The sequence below is a fragment of the Salmo salar genome, chromosome 02, assembly GCF_965601325.2.
Source record: "Salmo salar chromosome 02, fSalSal1, whole genome shotgun sequence".
Lineage (NCBI taxonomy): Eukaryota > Metazoa > Chordata > Actinopteri > Salmoniformes > Salmonidae > Salmo > Salmo salar.
The window spans coordinates 9,466,074-9,490,000 of NC_138292.1; the positions used below are offsets into that span (position 1 = coordinate 9,466,074).

The 23,927-nt window shown below is 48.0% G+C and overlaps 1 protein-coding gene across 2 annotated transcripts in view; it reads right to left on the bottom strand.

Annotated features, from left to right (window-relative positions):
- Positions 1-23,927, bottom strand: part of LOC123727807 (oxysterol-binding protein-related protein 3) — a 159,164-nt gene that overhangs the window by 32,715 nt on the left and 102,522 nt on the right. Inside the window, exons 9-13 of one of the 2 annotated variants that reach the window (XM_082959614.1) lie at positions 22,369-22,464; positions 21,923-22,088; positions 15,987-16,120; positions 7,425-7,535; positions 634-771 (exon numbers count right to left, since the gene is read on the bottom strand). In XM_082959614.1, coding sequence (XP_082815740.1) covers positions 634-771; positions 7,425-7,535; positions 15,987-16,120; positions 21,923-22,088; positions 22,369-22,464 — 645 coding nt within the window. The remainder of the gene's footprint in view (positions 1-633; positions 772-7,424; positions 7,536-15,986; positions 16,121-21,922; positions 22,089-22,368; positions 22,465-23,927) is intronic. The other variant, XM_082959615.1, reaches the window with a different exon arrangement.

Consider the following 23,927-nt stretch of genomic DNA (forward strand, 5'->3'; position numbering starts at 1 on the left):
TCCCTCCTCTCTTTCCTCCTCTCTCTCCACCTCCTCCTTCCTCATCCCCCTCCCTCCTCTCTCTCCTCCTTCCTCCTCATCCCCCTCCCCCCTCTCTCTCCTCATCCTCCTCATCCCCCTCCCTCCTCTCTTTCCTCCTCTCTCTCCTCCTCCCTCCTCATCCCCCTCCCTCCTCTCTTTCCTCCTCTCCCTCCTCCTCCCTCCTCATCCCCCTCCCTCCTCTCTCGCCTCATCCTCCTCATCCCCCTCCCTCCTCATCCTTCCTCCTCATCCCCCTCCCTCCTCTCTCTCCTTCTCTCTTCTCATCCTCCTCATCCCCTCCCTCCTCATTCCCCTCCCTCCTCCCTCCTCATTATCCCTCCTCATCCCCCTCCCTCCTCTATCCTCATCCTCCCTCCTCATCTTCCTCCCTCTTCTCCACCCTCCTCATCCTCTCTAATCATCCCCCTCCTCATCCTCCTCCCACCCCATAGCCTCCCCTTGCTCCTCGTCCTCCTTCTCCTCCCCGATCCTCCCTCCCTTCCTGTCCTCCTATCCCTCCCTCCTCCTCCCCCTCCCTCCTCCTCTCCTCCTCCAGTATTGACTGGTTTCAACAGCAGAGAGCGAGAGAGAGCAGCCCAGTCAGACACTGACCTCATTTTCTGAGGAGCTGGCAGACAGTAGAACCTCCTGAGCATCGAAGAACTCTGACAGAGACTCTGTGATGGACGCTCTGCTCTCATTGGACGCCTGGTGAACTAGGGGGTGGGATCCATCGGTGGAGTCTTGCTTCTAATAAGAGGAGAACATAATGTCAGTTAGGTTTAATGCTTAGATTAATTCAGTTAGGTTTAGGCTCAGATTAATTCAGCTAGGTATAGGCTTAGATTAATTTGAACTCATTCTCCTGTTGTTAGAACTTTCAAAAGGAAAAAACATTATTGTCTGAAACAATAAACCATGATTAAACATGTACATTTTCAAAGAATAGTGTGACTGTGTGAACTGAAAACACATACAGGTTGTGTCTCAAATGTACCTTATTCCTGTTATAGGGCAGTACTGTTGACCAGGGCCCAGAAAGAGACCCAGAATGTACTGTTGACCAGGGCCCACAGGGGGACCCAGACAGTACTGTTGACCAGGGCCCAGAGGGGGACCCAGACGGTACTGTTGACCAGGGCCCATAGGGGGACCCAGACTGTACTGTTGACCAGGGCCCATAGGAGGACCCAGACAGTACTGCTGACCAGGACCCAGAGGGGGACCCAGACTGTACGGTTGACCAGGGCCCATAGGAGGACCCAGACTGTACTGTTGACCAGGGCCCATAGGGGGACCCAGAAAGTACTGTTGACCAGGACCCATAGGAGGACCCAGACAGTACTGTTGACTAGGGCCCATAGGAGGACCCTGACAGGACTGTTGACCAGGGCCCAGAGGGGGACCCAGACTGTACTGTTGACCAGGGCCCAGAGGGGGACCTAGACAGTACTGTTGACCAGGGCCCATAGGAGGACCCAGACTGTACTGTTGACCAGGGCCCAGAGGGGGACCCAGACAGTACTGTTGACCAGGGCCCATAGGAGGACCCAGACTGTACTGTTGACCAGGGACCATAGGAGGACCCAGACTGTACTGTTGACCAGGGCCCAGAGGGGGACCTAGACAGTACTGTTGACCAGGGCCCATAGGAGGACCCAGACTGTACTGTTGACCAGGGCCCAGAGGGGGACCCAGACAGTACTGTTGACCAGGGCCCATAGGAGGACCCAGACAGTACTGTTGACCAGGGCCCATAAGAGGACCCAGACAGTACTGTTGACCAGGGCCCAGAGGGGGACCCAGACAGTACTGTTGACCAGGGCCCATAGGAGGACCCAGACAGTACTGTTGCCCAGGGCCCAGAGGGGGACCTAGACAGTACTGTTGACCAAGGCCCATAGGAGGACCCAGACTGTACTATTGGCCAGGGCCCAGAGGGGGACCCAGACAGTACTGTTGACCAGGGCCCATAGGAGGACCCAGACAGTACTGTTGACCAGGGCCCATAGGAGGACCCAGACAGTACTGTTGACCAGGGCCCAGAGGGGGACCCAGACAGTACTGTTGGCCAAGGACCATAGGGGGACCCAGACAGTACTGTTGACCAGGGCCCAGAGGGGGACCCAGACAGTACTATTGAACAGGGCCCATAGGAGGACCCAGACAGTACTGTTGACCAGGGCCCATAGGAGGACCCAGACAGTACTGTTGACCAGGGCTCATAGGAGGACCCAGACAGTACTGTTGACCAGGGCCCATAGGAAGACCCAGATCGTACTGTTGACCAGGGCCTATAGGGGGACCCAGACTGTACTGTTGACCAGGGCCCACAGGTGGACCCAGACAGTACTGTTGACCAGGGCCCATAGGAGGACCCAGACAGTACTGTTGTCCAGGTCCCAGAGGGGGACCCAGACAGTACTGTTGACCAGGGCCCATAGGAGGACCCAGACTGTACTGTTGACCAGGGCCCATAGGAGGACCCAGACAGTACTGTTGACCAGGGCCCAGAGGGGGACCCAGACAGTACTGTTGACCAGGGCCCATAGTGGGACCCAGAAAGTACTATTGACCAGGGCCCAGAGGGGGACCTAGACAGTACTGTTGACCAGGGCCCATAGGAGGACCCAGACTGTACTGTTGACCAGGGACCATAGGAGGACCCAGACAGTACTGTTGACCAGGACCCAGAGGGGGACCCAGACAGTACTGTTGACCAGGGCCCATAGGAGGACCCAGACTGTACTGTTGACCAGGGCTCATAGGAGGACCCAGACAGCACTGTTGACCAGGGCCCATAGGAGGACCCTGACAGGACTGTTGACCAGGGCCCAGAGGGGGACCCAGACTGTACTGTTGACCAGGGCCCAGAGGGGGACCTAGACAGTACTGTTGACCAGGGCCCATAGGAGGACCCAGACTGTACTGTTGACCAGGGCCCAGAGGGGGACCCAGACAGTACTGTTGACCAGGGCCCATAGGAGGACCCAGACTGTACTGTTGACCAGGGACCATAGGAGGACCCAGACTGTACTGTTGACCAGGGCCCAGAGGGGGACCCAGACAGTACTGTTGACCAGGGCCCATAAGAGGACCCAGACAGTACTGTTGACCAGGGCTCATAGGAGGACCCAGACAGCACTGTTGACCAGGGCCCATAGCAGGACCCAGACAGTACTGTTGACCAGGGCCCATAAGAGGACCCAGACTGTACTGTTGACCAGGGCTCATAGGAGGACCCAGACAGCACTGTTGACCAGGGCCCATAGGAGGACCCAGACTGTACTGTTGACCAGGGCCCAGAGGGGGACCCAGACAGTACTGTTGACCAGGGCCCATAGGAGGACCCAGACAGTACTGTTGACCAGGGCCCATAAGAGGACCCAGACAGTACTGTTGACCAGGGCCCAGAGGGGGACCCAGACAGTACTGTTGACCAGGGCCCATAGGAGGACCCAGACAGTACTGTTGCCCAGGGCCCAGAGGGGGACCTAGACAGTACTGTTGACCAAGGCCCATAGGAGGACCCAGACTGTACTATTGGCCAGGGCCCAGAGGGGGACCCAGACAGTACTGTTGACCAGGGCCCATAGGAGGACCCAGACAGTACTGTTGACCAGGGCCCATAGGAGGACCCAGACAGTACTGTTGACCAGGGCCCAGAGGGGGACCCAGACAGTACTGTTGGCCAAGGACCATAGGGGGACCCAGACAGTACTGTTGACCAGGGCCCAGAGGGGGACCCAGACAGTACTATTGAACAGGGCCCATAGGAGGACCCAGACAGTACTGTTGACCAGGGCCCATAGGAGGACCCAGACAGTACTGTTGACCAGGGCTCATAGGAGGACCCAGACAGTACTGTTGACCAGGGCCCATAGGAAGACCCAGATCGTACTGTTGACCAGGGCCTATAGGGGGACCCAGACTGTACTGTTGACCAGGGCCCACAGGTGGACCCAGACAGTACTGTTGACCAGGGCCCATAGGAGGACCCAGACAGTACTGTTGTCCAGGTCCCAGAGGGGGACCCAGACAGTACTGTTGACCAGGGCCCATAGGAGGACCCAGACTGTACTGTTGACCAGGGCCCATAGGAGGACCCAGACAGTACTGTTGACCAGGGCCCAGAGGGGGACCCAGACAGTACTGTTGACCAGGGCCCATAGTGGGACCCAGAAAGTACTATTGACCAGGGCCCAGAGGGGGACCTAGACAGTACTGTTGACCAGGGCCCATAGGAGGACCCAGACTGTACTGTTGACCAGGGACCATAGGAGGACCCAGACAGTACTGTTGACCAGGACCCAGAGGGGGACCCAGACAGTACTGTTGACCAGGGCCCATAGGAGGACCCAGACTGTACTGTTGACCAGGGCTCATAGGAGGACCCAGACAGCACTGTTGACCAGGGCCCATAGGAGGACCCAGACTGTACTGTTGACCAGGGCCCAGAGGGGGACCCAGACAGTACTGTTGACCAGGGCCCATAGGAGGACCCAGACAGTACTGTTGACCAGGGCCCATAAGAGGACCCAGACAGTACTGTTGACCAGGGCCCAGAGGGGGACCCAGACAGTACTGTTGACCAGGGCCCATAGGAGGACCCAGACAGTACTGTTGCCCAGGGCCCAGAGGGGGACCTAGACAGTACTGTTGACCAAGGCCCATAGGAGGACCCAGACTGTACTATTGGCCAGGGCCCAGAGGGGGACCCAGACAGTACTGTTGACCAGGGCCCATAGGAGGACCCAGACAGTACTGTTGACCAGGGCCCAGAGGGGGACCCAGACAGTACTGTTGGCCAAGGCCCACAGGTGGACCCAGACAGTACTGTTGACCAGGGCCCAGAGGGGGACCCAGACAGTACTATTGAACAGGGCCCATAGGAGGACCCAGACAGTACTGTTGACCAGGGCCCAGAGGGGGACCCAGACAGTACTATTGAACAGGGCCCATAGGAGGACCCAGACTGTACTGTTGACCAGGGACCATAGGGGGACCCAGACAGTACTGTTGACCAGGGCCCAGAGGGGGACCCAGACAGTACTATTGAACAGGGCCCATAGGAGGACCCAGACAGTACTGTTGACCAGGGCCCATAGGAGGACCCAGACAGTACTGTTGACCAGGGCTCATAGGAGGACCCAGACAGTACTGTTGACCAGGGCCCATAGGAAGACCCAGATCGTACTGTTGACCAGGGCCCAGAGGGGGACCCAGACAGTACTGTTGACCAGGGCCCATAGTGGGACCCAGAAAGTACTATTGACCAGGGCCCAGAGGGGGACCTAGACAGTACTGTTGACCAGGGCCCATAGGAGGACCCAGACTGTACTGTTGACCAGGGACCATAGGAGGACCCAGACTGTACTGTTGACCAGGGACCATAGGAGGACCCAGACTGTACTGTTGACCAGGGCCCAGAGGGGGACCCAGACAGTACTGTTGACCAGGGACCATAGGAGGACCCAGACAGTACTGTTGACCAGGGACCATAGGAGGACCCAGACAGTACTGTTGCCCAGGGCCCAGAGGGGGACCTAGACAGTACTGTTGACCAAGGCCCATAGGAGGACCCAGACTGTACTGTTGACCAGGGACCATAGGAGGACCCAGACAGTACTGTTGCCCAGGGCCCAGAGGGGGACCTAGACAGTACTGTTGACCAAGGCCCATAGGAGGACCCAGACTGTACTGTTGACCAGGGCCCAGAGGGGGACCCAGACAGCACTGTTGACCAGGGCCCAAAGGGGGACCCAGACAGTACTATTGACCAGGATCCATAGGGGGACCCAGACAGTGCTATTGACTAGGGCCCATAGGGGGACCCAGACAGTGCATTAGAAACAGGGAAGCCTTCCTCTGAGGAAAGTCCTCTGACAATAATAGAATCACTAACTGGTGTGTGTGTGTGTGTGTGTGTGTGTGTGTGTGTGTGTGTGTGTGTGTGAGCTCCCTGAGGATACCAACGGACTCTGATTCACTGTGTGTGTGTGTGTGTGTGTGTGTGTGTGTGTGTGTGTGTGTGTGTGTGTGTGTGTGTGTGTGTGTGTGTGTGTGTGTGTGTGTGTGTGTGTGTGTGTGTGTGTGTGTGTGTGTGTGTGTGTGAGCTCCCTGAGGATACCAACGGAATCTGATTCACTGTGTGTGTGTGTGTGTGTGTGTGTGTGTGTGTGTGTGTGTGTGTGTGTGTGTGTGTGTGTGTGTGTGTGTGTGTGTGTATGTGTGTGTGTGTGTGTGTGTGTGTGTGTGTGTGTGTGTGAGCTCCCTGAGGATACCAACGGACTCTGATTCACTGTGGTGTGTGTGTGTGTGTGTGTGTGTGTGTGTGTGTGTGTGTGTGTGTGTGTGTGTGTGTGTGTGTGTGTGTGTGTGTGTGGGTGTGTGTGTGAGCTCCCTGAGGATACCAACGGACTCTGATTCACTGTGTGTGTGTGTGTGTGTGTGTGTGTGTGTGTGTGTGTGTGTGTGTGTGTGTGTGTGTGTGTGTGTGTGTGTGTGTGTGTGTGTGTGTGTGTGAGCTCCCTGAGGATACCAACAGACTCTGATTCACGGGGGGGTGTGTGTGTGGTGTGTGTGTGTGTGTGTGTGTGTGTGTGAGCTCCCTGAGGATACCAACAGACTCTGATTCACTGTGTGTGTGTGTGTGTGTGTGTGTGTGTGTGTGTGTGTGTGTGTGTGTGTGTGTGTGTGTGTGTGTGTGTGTGTGTGTGTGTGTGTGTGTGTGTGTGTGTGAGCTCCCTGAGGATACCAACAGACTCGGATTCACTGTGTGTGTGTGTGTGTGTGTGTGTGTGTGTGTGTGTGTGTGAGCTCTTCAGGATAACAACTGACTCTGAACAGAAGGAGAGCTGTTTACAACTAACAATCCCTTCAGTCTAATCTTGTAATCAGTTGTTGTCTCAACACTTAGCTTGATAAGTAGGAGTTGGAGCTGTCAACACTAAGCATCCATATTGTAACAGTTAGGAGTAGAAAACAGTGCTGAACCTGTTACTCTGTAACAACTAAGGAGATGTTGTGATGATACCCACTCATCATTACAGAGGGGCTAAACAAGCAGTGAGTGGGACAACACCTGTTGTATTGGGACTAAGGCCAGCAGATTATAAAATGGGTGAAATGCTATTATAATCATATAGCCTGTTCTCACTAGATAATAATGCCAATGATGATGATCAGGGTTGTAAAATTCTGGTAACTTTCACAAAGTTCCCAGGTTTTTCCAGAAATCACAGTTTAGATTCCTAGAATTAGGAGGGAATATGCATAAAATCCAGAATCATCTGGATTCCGGAATCCTCTGACAAGTTAGTGGAATTTTGTAAACCTGATGATGCTGATGTGGGAGGGAGGGTGTGTCATCATGCACGTCGTCATGCATGTCCCACACCCACCTGTAGGGGACCAGAGAGGTTTATGAGCCCAGTGGAGGATTCTGGGACGCAGCGGGACTCAGCGTGAATGTTGCTCAGACGCTCTCTCAGTTCAGAGTTCTGGGCTATAGCCTGGATGGAACAACAAACAACCATTGTTCTGTTTCAGCACACAGCCACACACACAATGCTGGGACATATTCATTAGTGCACACCGTAGCAAAACCTTTTGCAACAGAAAAATAAAAACACGAGTGTTTCTTATTGGACACATCCCTCCGTGTTGCAGTCTGTTATCTTCTGTTTGGTGCATAGTGAATATGACCCTGGACACCAAAACACCACTTATCTCTACTGATTGGTACGGTTCATACTTTTTCTATTTTCCTAATCAAACATTTTCTATCAAACATTTTCCGCATTACTTGTGTTTCTGCCAATTCAAAAATATAAATGTTTGAAATGTGATTCTGCACAAATACAGCCAACCACTTATAGATTGTGTCAATGGGTTGATCATGTACTGAAAACAGGTGCTGTATGAACACAGAGCTGTGGGGAAGATGTGATGAGGTGCCTACAGATATCTCCCCAATAAGCCCTGAGAAGACCCAAACAAGATGAGATCTGCCTCATCAGTAGTAGGAGTGCTTAAGAACAGAGGTGTCTTTCAAGAGTGACTTAGAGAGGCAAGACATCGAACAAAATACAATGTCACTTCCAGACATTGATATGCCATTAGGGCTGGAGGTCATGGATGAAGACCGTCATGAATAAATGAAATAACCGGCATAACCGTTTAAAAAAACGAACAGCTGACTGAAGACGAGATGACCAGGCACTCTTGTGGTTGAGTCTGTTTCTGCGATAACTTTATGTAACTTTCTGTTGCTCCTTGCTGAAACAAGCAAGGTGTTTTAGCAAAGTCTTCGGTTGCCTAGGCAACACCTCCCTCACTGCAGCAACAGCACACATAGAAATAGAATGAATAGAATGGGCTTGGAACCTCTAACCCTCTAAGCCCCACCCCTGTTTTTTACTGTTGCAACCTCGGACATTTTCCCGGCAAGACCAATTCCCCATTCAACCACTGGTGAAATGCCCTCACAAAGATCTCCAACTGTGTTTCTAATACACAATGAAATGAAACACAGACTAAATCTGCCGTTTCCAGCTACAATAGTCATTTACAATATTAACAATGTCTACACTGTATTTCTGATGAATTGTATTTTATTTTAATGGACCAAAAAAATCGCTTTAAAAAATAAGGACATTTCTAAGTGACCCCAAACTTCTGAACGTTAGTATACATCTAGAGAAAACAAGTTGTATTAAGTGGCTAGCTAGCGTCAGAGTAAGTTGGTCATTTTTAGTAAGCAGAGAGTGTGGGCAGGAAGTGCTGACAGGAAGGCCCTAATCTCACACACACCCATGAAGAAGTTTCAGTTAAACTCACAAACGGAGCACAGAGGAGGATGAACATTGAGAGAAATAAAGGACGTTGAATATCCCCAGGTCAGACTAGTTAGGAGAGACCTAAAAGGAGGAGTCAGGTAACCACAGTGATAGAGGGCTCGGATCATTATGAGATAATGCTCGTATCATTTGGTATTGGAACCCACACCCTAGGGGCTACTTGCGTCACGACTCGCTTGAGCCTGGGGCGGGGAGGCGCCTGTGCTTTAAGAAAGGGTAAGGAAAAATGTGTGGTTAGTGGTTGACTGAAAAAAGCCCCTTTAAGACTGAAAAATACCCTTTAAGGGTTAAGAGCGGGATTGCAGATGCAGGTGCAAGATCTTGTAGAGGGACAAAAAAAACAAAAAAACACAACTAATGTAAATATACTGCGTCAGTAAAATGTATATAGTATGTATAAGCTGGAAGTAGAAGCCTAAATGTTGTTGTACATTAGTTTACTCCAATTAGGGGAGTGGTGGTAGGGTTAGGGGACTGATACTGTATGTATTTACATTTTTTACATTTTAGTCATTTAGCAGACGCTCTTATCCAGAGCGACTTACAGTAGTAAATGCATACATTTCATACATTTTTTTTTTTGTACTGGCCCCCCGTGGGAATCAAACCCACAACCCTGGCGTTGCACACACCATGCTGGTATTGCAAACACCATGCTCTACCAACTGAGCCATGTATTTATTTCAATACATACAGTACCAGTCTAAAGTTTAGACACTCATTCCAGGGTTGTTCTTTATTTTTACTATTTTCCACATTGTAGAATAATAGTGAAGACATTACAACTATGAAATATCACATATGGAATCATGTAGTAACCAAAATAGTGTTAAACAAATCAAAATATATTTTGTATTTCAGATTCTTTAAACTAGCAACCCTTGAATGAGTAGGTGTGACCAAACTTTTGACTGGTACAATATATATTTTGCATAGGCGTCAGAAAAACAACAAGAGTTTTTTTTTTTAGCCGATGAGTACTGGCCAGAGGGGCGTTGCTACGGCCACAGATGCAAGTGTTAACCATAAATACGTAATTACACTCTTAGAAAAAAAGGTGCTCTCTAGAACCTAGAATGTTTCTTCGGCTGTCCCCATAGGAGAACCCTTTTAAAAAAAAGTTTGGTTCCAGGTAGAACTCTTTTGGGTTCCATGAAGAACCCTTTCCACAGAAGGAATCATTAAGGTTACCTTATTGCTAAAAGTTTTAAGTAGCTGTTAGAGTTTTGAATCACTAACTGACTTGCCTAGTTAAATAAAGGTTACAAAATTCTATTTATACAGTAGTTGTAGAAGGTCAGAGATCATGCTTCTTATTATTAAATGCTGTGCTTCTCATAGGGATTTAGATAAGGGCAGTGGAGGTATCTAATCCATGGTCCATTTTAGCTTATCATAATTGCTTGTGTGATTATTTATTTGTGATATTGACTGATATTGATGGATTGAGCTGGGATTTTATGCCTGTTTAAGGAATTTTGAATAAACTTGCTTTATTGTTCTGAAACCTGTGTCATCAAGGAGTCATACAAGTGCATGTCATTTTTCTCTAGGGTTTAAAAGGAAGCATCTGGTTTATTAGTCAATTGGGAATCTGAGTTACTGGAGTAAAGTTCCCTTGAGGCTAGACGAGTAGCACTGAGTGCATTGGGAAGGAGTCATAGGAGGGGTGATTCTGGGCGGAGTCAACACAGGAAATAGGGGCCTCTTATCGTATTGTGGTCTACGGTGGAAGCTCTGGCCTGGACGATCCTGAGAAGGCGCCAGGTGGAACGGGAGTGAGGCAGCATAAACACTAGGCTCTGAGGATAGCCCACTTTACTGTAGGGCCTTACTGTTGAGGTTGAGGAACAGTTCCTAGCTGTAAACTAGCTCAGTGGTAAGGCAGAGCGGCATCCATCAGGTCTGGAGGATTAATAACAAGGAATAACAGATTGCTCTTGGTAGACAGGTTCGAGTTGAGTTGTTAATCCTGTAGAGGTGGTATTTTAGCTTGACACAACGTTTCGTGGTCAATGAGACTGAGAGCTAGCTAGATAATCAGCTGAGCTAGCAAACAATGTAACAAAAATATAAATTCTTATTAGAAAAGTACTTCATTAACAGGCTCTGCATTTCAGGAATCACAGTAGCAAGTACCCCTGGTGCACTGTTAAATTATTTTGCCATTTCTTTTTTAAAGAAAACTCTCAGTTTTTGTCATAGCCCTCAATGGCTTGAATGCGATTTGATTTCAACATGAGGTTGTCCAAGGAGTCGGGACTCGGCGACAGTTGCCATCCATTGGAGCGATGTGGCTAACTGATGTGGCTCATGATAGGCAGGGCAAAGCCATTTTGGTGATTTCTGGTATATAATCAAAATAAATACATCTCAGCAGTTTTTACCTGATTAAGCACAATACCATTGGAAATAAATACTGAAAGTCAATTTATAGTCGTAAAAATGATGTTGAACATGATGCTGTCGCTGCTTCCTGTTGACAAGACATTTTGATAAATAGCCCAGTCAAAACAGTTTTAACGTATCCAAATCAATAACCAATATGCAGAAACAGTTTGTGATATAATGAAAACCTAAACACAGAATGTACTATCTACCATACATGTGCAATAATAGTAATCAAATGGTATATTTTATAAACTGCACCTTATGAACTGCACACACACCAAAAACCCTGTCGTTTTGACAAGTGGCAATAAATCACTGATATCGATTAGGGGGAAATCAGGTTGTACGTGCTGTTGAAACTAACACAACTAAAGAAACACCTGGAATCTGGAGATATTTAGTACACCACTGGTTACAGAACGACCAGCAGAAGACAGTCAGCTACACTTTGGACTGATGCGGTTTGATTTGGGGGTCGTCAAAACGGAAAGAGAAACGCAACACTTATTTGTCAGTCACTCATATCGATATGACGTTGAAATCAATTGCGCGAGAGGGGGAGATGAGGTTGCACAAAAAACACATCATCTGGGAATAATGTGTACATCACTGGTTAGAGGGCAATTTGTTGAAGATAGCTAGCTACATTTTCAAGTGTTGCATTTTGATGGGTGGGTTGCCAACGGGGTAAGTGTAACACAACCCTTGTTTTGGTTAATCCCTTCCATCGATATCACGCTGAAATCAATAGAACCAGGGGTGTAACGCTGTTTAAACTAACACTATTCAAAGGCCACATGGACATTTGGAATAACCTATACATGGTTGACTAGATGAGAACTTGCATAAGGCTTATATCTATAGTTTAGAATGTCGGATGTAGATTTTTTTGGAGGCTGCCATCACGAAAAAGGGAACAAACGACTTTTCAGTTAGTTAAATTAAAAGGATACTTCTGGATTTTGGTAATGAAGCCCTTTATCTACTTCCCCAGAGTCAGGTCAACTCTTGGATACCCTTTTAATGTCTGCGTGCAGTTTAAAGGAAGTTGCTACTGTATAAAACCAAAGATATTGATCCATTTCAAGCAATCTGTCACGCCCTGGCCATAGAGAGAGTTTTGTTCTCTATTTTGGTTAGGCCAGGGTGTGACTAGGGTGGGCATTCTATGTTCCGTTTTCTATGTTTTGTGTATTTCGGGTATGGCCGGGTATGGCTCTCAATCAGGGACAGCTGTCTATCGTTGTCTCTGATTGGGAGCCATACTTAGGTAGCCTTTTCCCACAGGGTTTTTGTGGGTAGTTGTTTTCTGTCTTGTGTTTTTCACCTGACAGAGCTGTTGCGCTTTGTTCCACTTTGTTTTTGATTCAGTGTTCAGAACGACTAAACATGATGAACACGTACCACGCGGCACCTTGGTCCTCTCCTTGCCACAACCGTTACACAATCAATCTTATGTCATCGTGATGACTATAAACTTTTATACTAACATCACCAATCTGAGGTAAAAAGGATGTGTAATTCCACTCAATTTTATGGGGTGAAAATGCAAGCTTGTGTAAAGTAGTAACACAAACTGTCCACATTAGGGAAATACACTGCTCAAAAAAATAAAGGGAACCCTTAATCAACACAATGTAACTCCAAGTCAATCACACTTCTGTGAAATCAAACTGTCCACTTAGGAAGCAACACTGATTGACAATAAATTTCACATGCTGATGTGCAAATGGAATAGACAACAGGTGGAAATTATAGGCAATAAGCAAGACACCCCCAATAAAGGAGTGGTTCTGCAGGTGGAGACCACAGACCACTTCTCAGTTCCTATGCTTCCTGGCTGATGTCTTGGTCACTTTTGAATGCTGGCGGTGCTTTCACTCTAGTGGTAGCATGAGACGGAGTCTACAACCCACACAAGTGGCTCAGGTAGTGCAGCTCATCCAGGATGGCACATCAATGCGAGCTGTGGCAAGAAGGTTTGCTGTGTCTGTCAGCGTAGTGTCCAGAGCATGGAGGCGCTACCAGGAGACAGGCCAGTACATCAGGAGACGTGGAGGAGGCCGTAGGAGGGCAACAACCCAGCAGCAGGATCGCTACCTCCGCCTTTGTGCAAGGAGGAGCAGGAGGAGCACTGCCAGAGCCCTGCAAAATGACCTCCAGCAGGCCACAAATGTGCATGTGTCTGCTCAAACGGTCAGAAACAGACTCCATGAGGGTGGTATGAGGGCCCGACGTCCACAGATGGGGGTTGTGCTTACAGCCCTACACCGTGCAGGACGTTTGGCATTTGCCAGAGAACACCAAGATTGGCAAATTCGCCACTGGCGCCCTGTGCTCTTCACAGATGAAAGCAGGTTCACACTGAGCACATGTGACAGACGTGACAGAGTCTGGAGACGCCGTGGAGAACGTTCTGCTGCCTGCAACATCCTCCAGCATGACCAGTTTGGCGGTGGGTCAGTCATGGTGTGGGGTGGCATTTCTTTGGGGGGCCGCACAGCCCTCCATGTGCTCGCCAGAGGTAGCCTGACTGCCATTAGGTACCGAGATGAGATCCTCAGACCCCTTGTGAGACCATATGCTGGTGCGGTTGGCCCTGGGTTCCTCCTAATGCAAGACAATGCTAGACCTCATGTGGCTGGAGTGTGTCAGCAGCTCCTGCAAGAGGAAGGCATTGATGCTATGGACTGGCCCGCCCATTCCACAGACCTGAATCCAATTGAGCACATCTGGGACATCATGTCTCGCTCCATCCACCAACGCCACGTTGCACCACAGACTGTCCAGGAGTTGGCGGATGCTTTAGTCCAGGTCTGGGAGGAGATCCCTCAGGAGACCATCCGCCACCTCATCAGGAGCATGCCCAGGCGTTGTAGGGAGGTCATACAGTCACGTGGAGGCCACACACTACTGAGCCTCATTTGACTTGTTTTAAGGACATTACATCAAAGTTGGATCAGCCTGTAGTGTGGTTTTCCACTTTAATTTTGAGTGTGACTGCAAATCCAGACCTCCATGGGTTGATAAATTGGATTTCCATTGATTATTTTTGTGTGATTTTGTTATCAGCACATTCAACTATGTAAAGAAAAAAGTATTTAATAAGATTATTTCTTTCATTCAGATCTAGGATGTGTTGTTTAAGTGTTCCCTTTATTTTTTTGAGCAGCATATATATTCATTTTACATGGCAAAATAATTCAACATGTCAACTTCAGATGATAATATATGTTGCCCACTCACAAACTATTGCAACAATGACATCTATTTCTCACTCATTTGACCATTTAGAGTTTAAGAATACTCTGAAATACAGTTTTACTGGAAGCTCTAGACCAGAGACTCCATAGAGTCTGTGTAGCAGCCTGATCGTTTGGCGGCCCTTCTAATATTTTCTAATGCCAGTTGAGTTGAATCCTGCTTTTACTTCCTACTCTTACGTCCTGCTTTGGTCCTATGGGTACACTCGCAATGGCTGCCAGTCCACCCATTATGCCATCGCTGACTTGACTGGGGAACCCCGCTCTATTCATTCTATATCTATAGTAGCACATGCAGCCAGGAGCGGAGGAGAGGAGAGGAGGGAGGGAAGGCTGTAAAAGAAGGAGGGAAGGCTGGAAAGAGGGAGGGAAGGAGGAAGGGAAGGCTGTAAAAGAGGGAGGGAAGGATGGAAAGAAGGAGGGAAGGCTGTAAAAGAGGGAGGGAAGGAGGGATGGAAAGCTGTAAAAGAGGGAGGGAAAGAGGGAGGGAAGGATGGAAAGAGGGAGGGAAGAAGGGAGGGAAGGAAGGCTGTAAAAGAGGGAGGGAAGGATGGAAAGAGGGAGGGAGGGAAGGAGGGAAAGAAGGAGGGAGGGAAGGCTGTAAAAGAGGGAGGGAAAGAGGGAGGGAAGGCTGTAAAAGAGGGAGGGAAAGAGGGAGGGAAGGCTGTAAAAGAGGGAGGGAAAGAGGGAGGGAAGGCTGTAAAAGAGGGAGGGAAAGAGGGAGGGAAGGCTGTAAAAGAGGGAGGAAAGGCTGTAAAAGAGGGAGGGAAGGATGGAAAGAGGGAGGGAAGGAGGGAGGGAAGGCTGTAAAAGAGGGAGGGAAAGAGGGAGGGATGGCTGTAAAAGAGGGAGGGAAGGCTGTAAAAGAGGGAGGGAAAGAGAGGGAAGGCTGTAAAAGAGGGAGGGAAGGCTGTAAAAGAGGGAGGGAAGGCTGTAAAAGAGGGAGGGAAAGAGAGAGGGAAGGCTGTAAAAGAGGGAGGGAAAGAGGGAGGGAAGGCTGTAAAAGAGGGAGGGAAAGAGAGGGAAGGCTGTAAAAGAGGGAGGGAAGGCTGTAAAAGAGGGAGGGAAAGAGGGAGGGAAGGCTGTAAAAGAGGGAGGGAAAGAGGGAGGGAAGGCTGTAAAAGAGGGAGGGAAAGAGAGAGGGAAGGCTGTAAAAGAGGGAGGGAAGGCTGTAAAAGAGGGAGGGAAGGAGGGAGGCTCTGACTACAGGACTGACTGTGAGACTGTGTGTGTTCAGGTGGGTACACACAGCCAGTAATCCCCCGTAACAGGCTTGTCAGCAGACACTGGTGTGGCGTCAGTATTCACCCAGTATTCACCCTTGATAACTGGTGTGGGAGGACAGGCTACCAGGGTACAATAGCAAGTCAAAAGGAGAGACACGTCTATTCTCCCTGACTGAAGACCTACAGTGCCGTGACAGAGTGAGAGGTGTGGGAGGGGATCTTACCGAGGACAGAGCGTTCTTCAGACCCATAATCCCTGGGGAGGTAGGGGGGCATGTGTCTTGGTGGTCCAGCACCTGTTTTAACTTCTCCTTCTCAGAGGTGAGAGCGCTCAGGGCTGACTTCATGGTGGCATGCACTGAGAGAGAGAGAGAGAGAGAGAGAGAGAGAGAGAGAGAGGAGAGAGAGAGAGAGAGAGAGAGAGAGAGAGAGAGAGAGAGCGAAAGAGAGAGAGAGAGAGAGCGAAAGAGAGCGAAAGAGAGAGCGAAAGAGAGAGAGATAAAGATAATTAATCCTTTAACAACAATTAGTTAAGTTTCAATAATTCCGTGTAAGGCCTCAGAGGTTGTCTCCTCCATTAATAACTGAGAAGCTACAGTGTAGAAGTCTGGGGTTCCTGCTCAGCTGAGGGAGCATCTGATTGAGATCTTTTACCCCCTGAGTCTCAATCAGAGGTTATCACTGCCCTCCTGTCATTCACACTGCCCTCCTGTCATTCACATCAACACTCTCTATCAGTTGTGTTTTGACACAGAGTTTCTATTAGCATGCCAGAAGCCTGCTGCCCTATTGCACACTATGATTACACCACTGATGGCCTGCTGTAATAACTGCTAATGGAATGCTTCAGAGTCAATCAGCACCTCTCAGCATCATCTCTGTTCAATGGGCTATTTTCATATTAGCATTTTTAGACAATGTTACTTTGTTAATATGTAATTCAGGGAGATGAGTCGACAGCGTCCATTTCCTATTTTAGCCCAATTTTAATTGTCAACCTGACGATCTCTGAAGAATTACATACGCTACATGGCCAAAAGTATGTGGACACCTGCTCCTCGAACATCTCATTCTACTGGGAAGGCTTTCCACTAGATGTTGGAACATTGCTGCGGGGACATGCTTCCATTCAGCCACAAGCGTATGTGGGTGTCCACATACTTTTGGCCATGTAGTGTATATAATGCTATTACACAAAATGCGAGGGGCGGCATACTAAATCAAAAACAAAGCGTCTCCTATTAAGATCTATTGGGTGTCCGTGACAGAGGACTTGTACATTCTCATGTCTGTTACGTCTCTGTGTTGTTGGGTTTAGAACCCCAGGAAGACTAGCTGTCATCATGTCTGTTACGTCTCTGTGTTGTTGGGTTTAGAACCCCAGGAAGACTAGCTGTCATCATGTCTGTTACGTCTCTGTGTTGTTGGGTTTAGGACCCCAGGAAGACTAGCTATCATCATGTCTGTTACGTCTCTGTGTTGTTGGGTTTAGAACCCCAGGAAGACTAGGTGTCATCATGTCTGTTATGTCTCTGTGTTGTTGGGTTTAGGACCCCAGGAAGACTAGCTGTCATCATGTCTGTTACGTCTCTGTGTTGTTGGGTTTAGGACCCCAGGAAGACTAGCTGTCATCATGTCTGTTACGTCTCTGTGTTGTTGGGTTTAGAACCCCAGGAAGACTAGCTGTCATCATGTCTGTTACGTCTCTGTGTTGTTGGGTTTAGAACCCCAGGAAGACTAGCTGTCATCATGTCTGTTACGTCTCTGTGTTGTTGGGTTTAGGACCCCAGGAAGACTAGCTGTCATCATGTCTGTTACGTCTCTGTGGTGTTGGGTTTAGAACCCCAGGAAGACTAGCTGTCATCATGTCTGTTACGTCTCTGTGGTGTTGGGTTTAGAACCCCAGGAAGACTAGCTGTCATCATGTCTGTTACGTCTCTGTGTTGTTGGGTTTAGGACCCCAGGAAGACTAGCTGTCATCATGTCTGTTACGTCTCTGTGTTGTTGGGTTTAGAACCCCAGGAAGACTAGCTGTCATCATGTCTGTTATGTCTCTGTGTTTGGGTTAGGACCCCAGGAAGACTAGCTGTCATCATGTCTGTTATGTCTCTGTGTTGTTGGGTTTAGAACCCCAGGAAGACTAGCTGTCATCATGTCTGTTATGTCTCTGTGTTGTTGGGTTTAGGACCCCAGGAAGACTAGCTGTCATCATGTCTGTTATGTCTGTGTTGTTGGGTTTAGGACCCCAGAAGACTAGCTGTCATCATGTCTGTTATGTCTCTGTGTTGTTGGGTTAGGACCCCAGGAAGACTAGCTGTCATCATGTCTGTTACGTCTCTGTGTTGTTGGGTTTAGAACCCCAGGAAGACTAGCTGTCATCATGTCTGTTATGTCTCTGTGTTGTTGGGTTTAGGACCCCAGGAAGACTAGCTGTCATCATGTCTGTTACGTCTGTGTTGTTGGGTTTAGGACCCCAGGAAGACTAGCTGTCATCATGTCTGTTATGTCTCTGTGTTGTTGGGTTTAGGACCCCAGGAAGACTAGCTGTCATCATGTCTGTTACGTCTGTGTTGTTGGGTTTAGAACCCCAGGAAGACTAGCTGTCATCATGTCTGTTACGTCTCTGTTTTGTTGGGTTTAGGACCCCAGGAAGACTAGCTATCATCATGTCTGTTACGTCTCTGTGTTGTTGGGTTTAGAACCCCAGGAAGACTAGCTGTCATCATGTCTGTTACGTCTCTGTGTTGTTGGGTTTAGGACCCCAGGAAGACTAGCTGTCATCATGTCTGTTATGTCTCTGTGTTGTTGGGTTTAGAACCCCAGGAAGACTAGCTGTCATCATGTCTGTTACGTCTCTGTGTTGTTGGGTTTAGAACCCCAGGAAGACTAGCTGTCATCATGTCTGTTATGTCTCTGTGTTGTTGGGTTTAGAACCCCAGGAAGACTAGCTGTCATCATGTCTGTTACGTCTCTGTGTTGTTGGGTTTAGAACCCCAGGAAGACTAGCTGTCATCATGTCTGTTACGTCTCTGTGTTGTTGGGTTTAGAACCCCAGGAAGACTAGCTGTCATCATGTCTGTTATGTCTCTGTGTTGTTGGGTTTAGGACCCCAGGAAGACTAGCTGTCATCATGTCTGTTACGTCTCTGTGTTGTTGGGTTTAGAACCCCAGGAAGACTAGCTGTCATCATGTCTGTTATGTCTCTGTGTTGTTGGGTTTAGAACCCCAGGAAGACTAGCTGTCATCATGTCTGTTACCTCTCTGTGTTGTTGGGTTTAGAACCCCAGGAAGACTAGCTGTCATTATGTCTGTTACGTCTCTGTGTTGTTGGGTTTAGAACCCCAGGAAGACTAGCTGTCATTATGTCTGTTACGTCTCTGTGTTGTTGGGTTTAGAACCCCAGGAAGACTAGCTGTCATCATGTCTGTTACGTCTCTGTGTTGTTGGGTTTAGGACCCCAGGAAGACTAGCTGTCATCATGTCTGTTACGTCTCTGTGTTGTTGGGTTTAGGACCCCAGGAAGACTAGCTGTCATCATGTCTGTTACGTCTCTGTGTTGTTGGGTTTAGAACCCCAGGAAGACTAGCTGTCATCATGTCTGTTATGTCTCTGTGTTGTTGGGTTTAGAACCCCAGGAAGACTAGCTGTCATCATGTCTGTTACGTCTCTGCGTTGTTGGGTTTAGAACCCCAGGAAGACTAGCTGTCATTATGTCTGTTACGTCTGTGTTGTTGGGTTTAGAACCCCAGGAAGACTAGCTGTCATCATGTCTGTTACGTCTCTGCGTTGTTGGGTTTAGAACCCCAGGAAGACTAGCTGTCATTATGTCTGTTACGTCTGTGTTGTTGGGTTTAGAACCCCAGGAAGACTAGCTGTCATCATGTCTGTTACGTCTCTGTGTTGTTGGGTTTAGAACCCCAGGAAGACTAGCTGTCATTATGTCTGTTATGTCTGTGTTGTTGGGTTTAGGACCCCAGGAAGACTAGCCGTCATCATGTCTGTTACGTCTCTGTGTTGTTGGGTTTAGGACCCCAGGAAGACTAGCTGTCATCATGTCTGTTATGTCTCTGTGTTGTTGGGTTTAGGACCCCAGGAAGACTAGCTGTCATCATGTCTGTTACGTCTCTGTGGTGTTGGGTTTAGGACCCCAGGAAGACTAGCTGTCATCATGTCTGTTATGTCTCTGTGTTGTTGGGTTTAGAACCCCAGGAAGACTAGCTGTCATCATGTCTGTTATGTCTCTGTGTTGTTGGGTTTAGGACCCCAGGAAGACTAGCTGTCATCATGTCTGTTATGTCTCTGTGTTGTTGGGTTTAGGACCCCAGGAAGACTAGCTGTCATCATGTCTGTTACGTCTCTGTGTTGTTCGGTTTAGGACCCCAGGAAGACTAGCTGTCATCATGTCTGTTACGTCTCTGTGTTGTTGGGTTTGGACCCCAGGAAGACTAGCTGTCATCATGTCTGTTACGTCTCTGTGTTGTTGGGTTTAGGACCCCAGGAAGACTAGCTGTCATCATGTCTGTTACGTCTCTGTGTTGTTGGGTTTAGAACCCCAGGAAGACTAGCTGTCATTATGTCTGTTACGTCTCTGTGTTGTTGGGTTTAGAACCCCAGGAAGACTAGCTGTCATTATGTCTGTTATGTCTGTGTTGTTGGGTTTAGGACCCCAGGAAGACTAGCCGTCATCATGTCTGTTACGTCTCTGTGTTGTTGGGTTTAGGACCCCAGGAAGACTAGCTGTCATCATGTCTGTTATGTCTCTGTGTTGTTGGGTTTAGGACCCCAGGAAGACTAGCTGTCATCATGTCTGTTACGTCTCTGTGGTGTTGGGTTTAGGACCCCAGGAAGACTAGCTGTCATCATGTCTGTTATGTCTCTGTGTTGTTGGGTTTAGAACCCCAGGAAGACTAGCTGTCATCATGTCTGTTATGTCTCTGTGTTGTTGGGTTTAGGACCCCAGGAAGACTAGCTGTCATCATGTCTGTTATGTCTCTGTGTTGTTGGGTTTAGGACCCCAGGAAGACTAGCTGTCATCATGTCTGTTACGTCTCTGTGTTGTTCGGTTTAGGACCCCAGGAAGACTAGCTGTCATCATGTCTGTTACGTCTCTGTGTTGTTGGGTTTGGACCCCAGGAAGACTAGCTGTCATCATGTCTGTTACGTCTCTGTGTTGTTGGGTTTAGGACCCCAGGAAGACTAGCTGTCCTCATGTCTGTTACGTCTCTGTGTTGTTGGGTTTAGGACCCCAGGAAGACTAGCTGTCATCATGTCTGTTACGTCTCTGTGTTGTTGGGTTTAGGACCCCAGGAAGACTAGCTGTCATCATGTCTGTTATGTCTGTGTTGTTGGGTTTAGAACCCCAGGAAGACTAGCTGTCATCATGTCTGTTATGTCTGTGTTGTTGGGTTTAGGACCCCAGGAAGACTAGCTGTCATCATGTCTGTTATGTCTCTGTGTTGTTGGGTTTAGGACCCCAGGAAGACTAGCTGTCATCATGTCTGTTACGTCTCTGTCTTAGGACCCCAGGAAGACTAGCTGTCCACATGTCTGTTACGTCTCTGTGTTGTTGGGTTTAGGACCCCAGGAAGACTAGCTGTCATCATGGCATCAGCTAATGGGAATCCGAATAAAGATGACAGATGAAAGATGGTTGTTAGCGATGCTATCTCCTATTGGGAGCTATTGGTTGTTGGTAACAGAGAGAGTACTTCCGGTTGTTAGCGATGCTATCTCCTATTGGGAGCTATTGGTTGTTGGTAACAGAGAGAGTACTTCCGGTTGTTAGCGATGCTATCTCCTATTGGGAGCTATTGGTTGTTGGTAACAGAGAGAGTACTTCCGGTTGTTAGCGATGCTATCTCCTATTGGGAGCTATTGGTTGTTGGTAACAGAGAGAGTACTTCCGGTTGTTAGCGATGCTATCTCCTATTGGGAGCTATTGGTTGTTGGTAACAGAGAGAGTACTTCCGATTGTTAGCGATGCTATCTCCTATTGGGAGCTATTGGTTGTTGGTAACAGAGAGAGTACTTCCGGTTGTTAGCGATGCTATCTCCTATTGGGAGCTATTGGTTGTTGGTAACAGAGAGAGTACTTCCGGTTGTTAGCGATGCTATCTCATATTGGGAGCTATTGGTTGTTGGTGACAGAGAGAGTACTTACGGTTGTTAGCGACGCGGCAGAAGTCCTCCTGTAGTTTGGCTACGTCTATAGGAGAGTCCATATAGGGAGGTTCAGGGTAGGCCTTCGCAGTCCCCAGGGCTGCAGTAGAGAGGTTGGGGTTGGAGGCGTGGAGACGGACGGAGCCAGATGAGATGCAACTGGGAACCTGGGATGGAACAGGAACAGGAAGCAGACAAACAGAAATGTATCTGCCATTTTTCAAATAGTGGATGAACACACATTTTGATGCACAGAAGTTGCAAGTGAGGTTAAGTGAACTATCCATGAAATAAAGAACAGATACCCCCACACTGATGAATGTTCCCCCAGTTCCATCAAGCAACGTTTCGACCCGAAGGTCTCCGTCGGACTTAACCCACGTGAATGGGGTTTTTAAAAGGCAACTATTCAAACATTTCACCTGACTGGGTTTCCTTTTACAGTACCTGCAGTGTTGTTTTCACATCTTTGCCGTAGTTTTTAGAACCACGCCATTTCCTTGGGGGCCTTTTTTCCTTTTTGGGGGTGTCAAATGTAGAAGCCTGAATAGAATAAAATAGAATAAAATAGAAGAGAGAGAGAGAGAGAGAGAGAGAGAGAGAGAGAGAGAGAGAGAGAGAGAGAGAGAGAAAGTTTTTTTAAGGAATGACTGATAGAGAAAACGATGTGTTCTATATTAAGCAGAGAACTGAAAGGATACAAGATAATTCAAAACAACTTCAGGGAAAGACAAGGGAAGACAAGAGAGGTCTAAAAATTCCTCCTGTCACTGAGTGCAGTGCTTTACGTCAGTAACTATCTATACGTCCTAAATGCCTCCCTATTCCCTATATAGTGAACTATTTTTGACCAGTGCACTATATAGAGAATAGGGTGCCATTTGGGATACAACCAGTAAGTGCACTTCTACGTCAGTAACTATAAAAGTACAACTTGTTTCAGTAATACCTTCATCAACCTGGCATTCCTGAAGAATACTGCAAAGTAAATAAATGCCTTTCATTTGCAATGTGGAATCAGATGATTAAAGAGGACAAGCTTTTAACGCTGTATCTGGATGGAACGATAAACATGTCTGCTACATTTACATTTTAGTCATGTACTGTAGCAGACGCTCTTCTCCAGAGAGACTAACAGTCAGTGCAATCAACTAAGGTTAGTAGGAAAAAACAACCACACAGTTATTATAAGTAGCCTCTTCTTGGAAATAGCTGCTATCACTTGAATATGTGGCATGATGAAAAACATGTAGGCAAAAGACTACCGTCATCAGTCTACAGACAAGATTACTACTGTCATCACCCTACATCATCAGTCTACAGACTAGATTACTACTGTCATCACCCTACATCATCAGTCTACAGACTAGATTACTACTGTCATCACCCTACATCATCAGTCTACAGACTAGATTACTACTGTCATCACCCTACATCATTTATTTTAGTCATTTAGCAGACGCTCTTATCCAGAGCAACTTACAGTAGAGTGCATACATTTTTATTACATTTTATGTACTGGTCCCCCTGTGGGAAACGAACCCATAACCCTGGCGTTGCAAGCGCCATGCTCTACCAACTGAGCTACAAGATTACTACAGTCATCACCCTACATCATCAGTCTACAGACTAGATTACTACTGTCATCACCCTACATCATCAGTCTACAGACTACTTACTACTGTCATCACCCTACATCATCAGTCTACAGACTAGATTACTACTGTCATCACCCTACATCATCAGTCTACAGACTAGATTACTACTGTCATCACCCTACATCATCACTCTACAGACTAAATTACTACTGTCATCAACCTACATCATCAGTCTACAGACTAGATTACTACTGTCATCACCCTACATCATCAGTCTACAGACTAGATTATTACCGTCATCAGCCTACACCATCAGTCTACAGACTAGATTACTACTGTCATCAACCTACACCATCAGTCTACAGACTACTTACTACTGTCATCACCCAACATCATCAGTCTACAGAC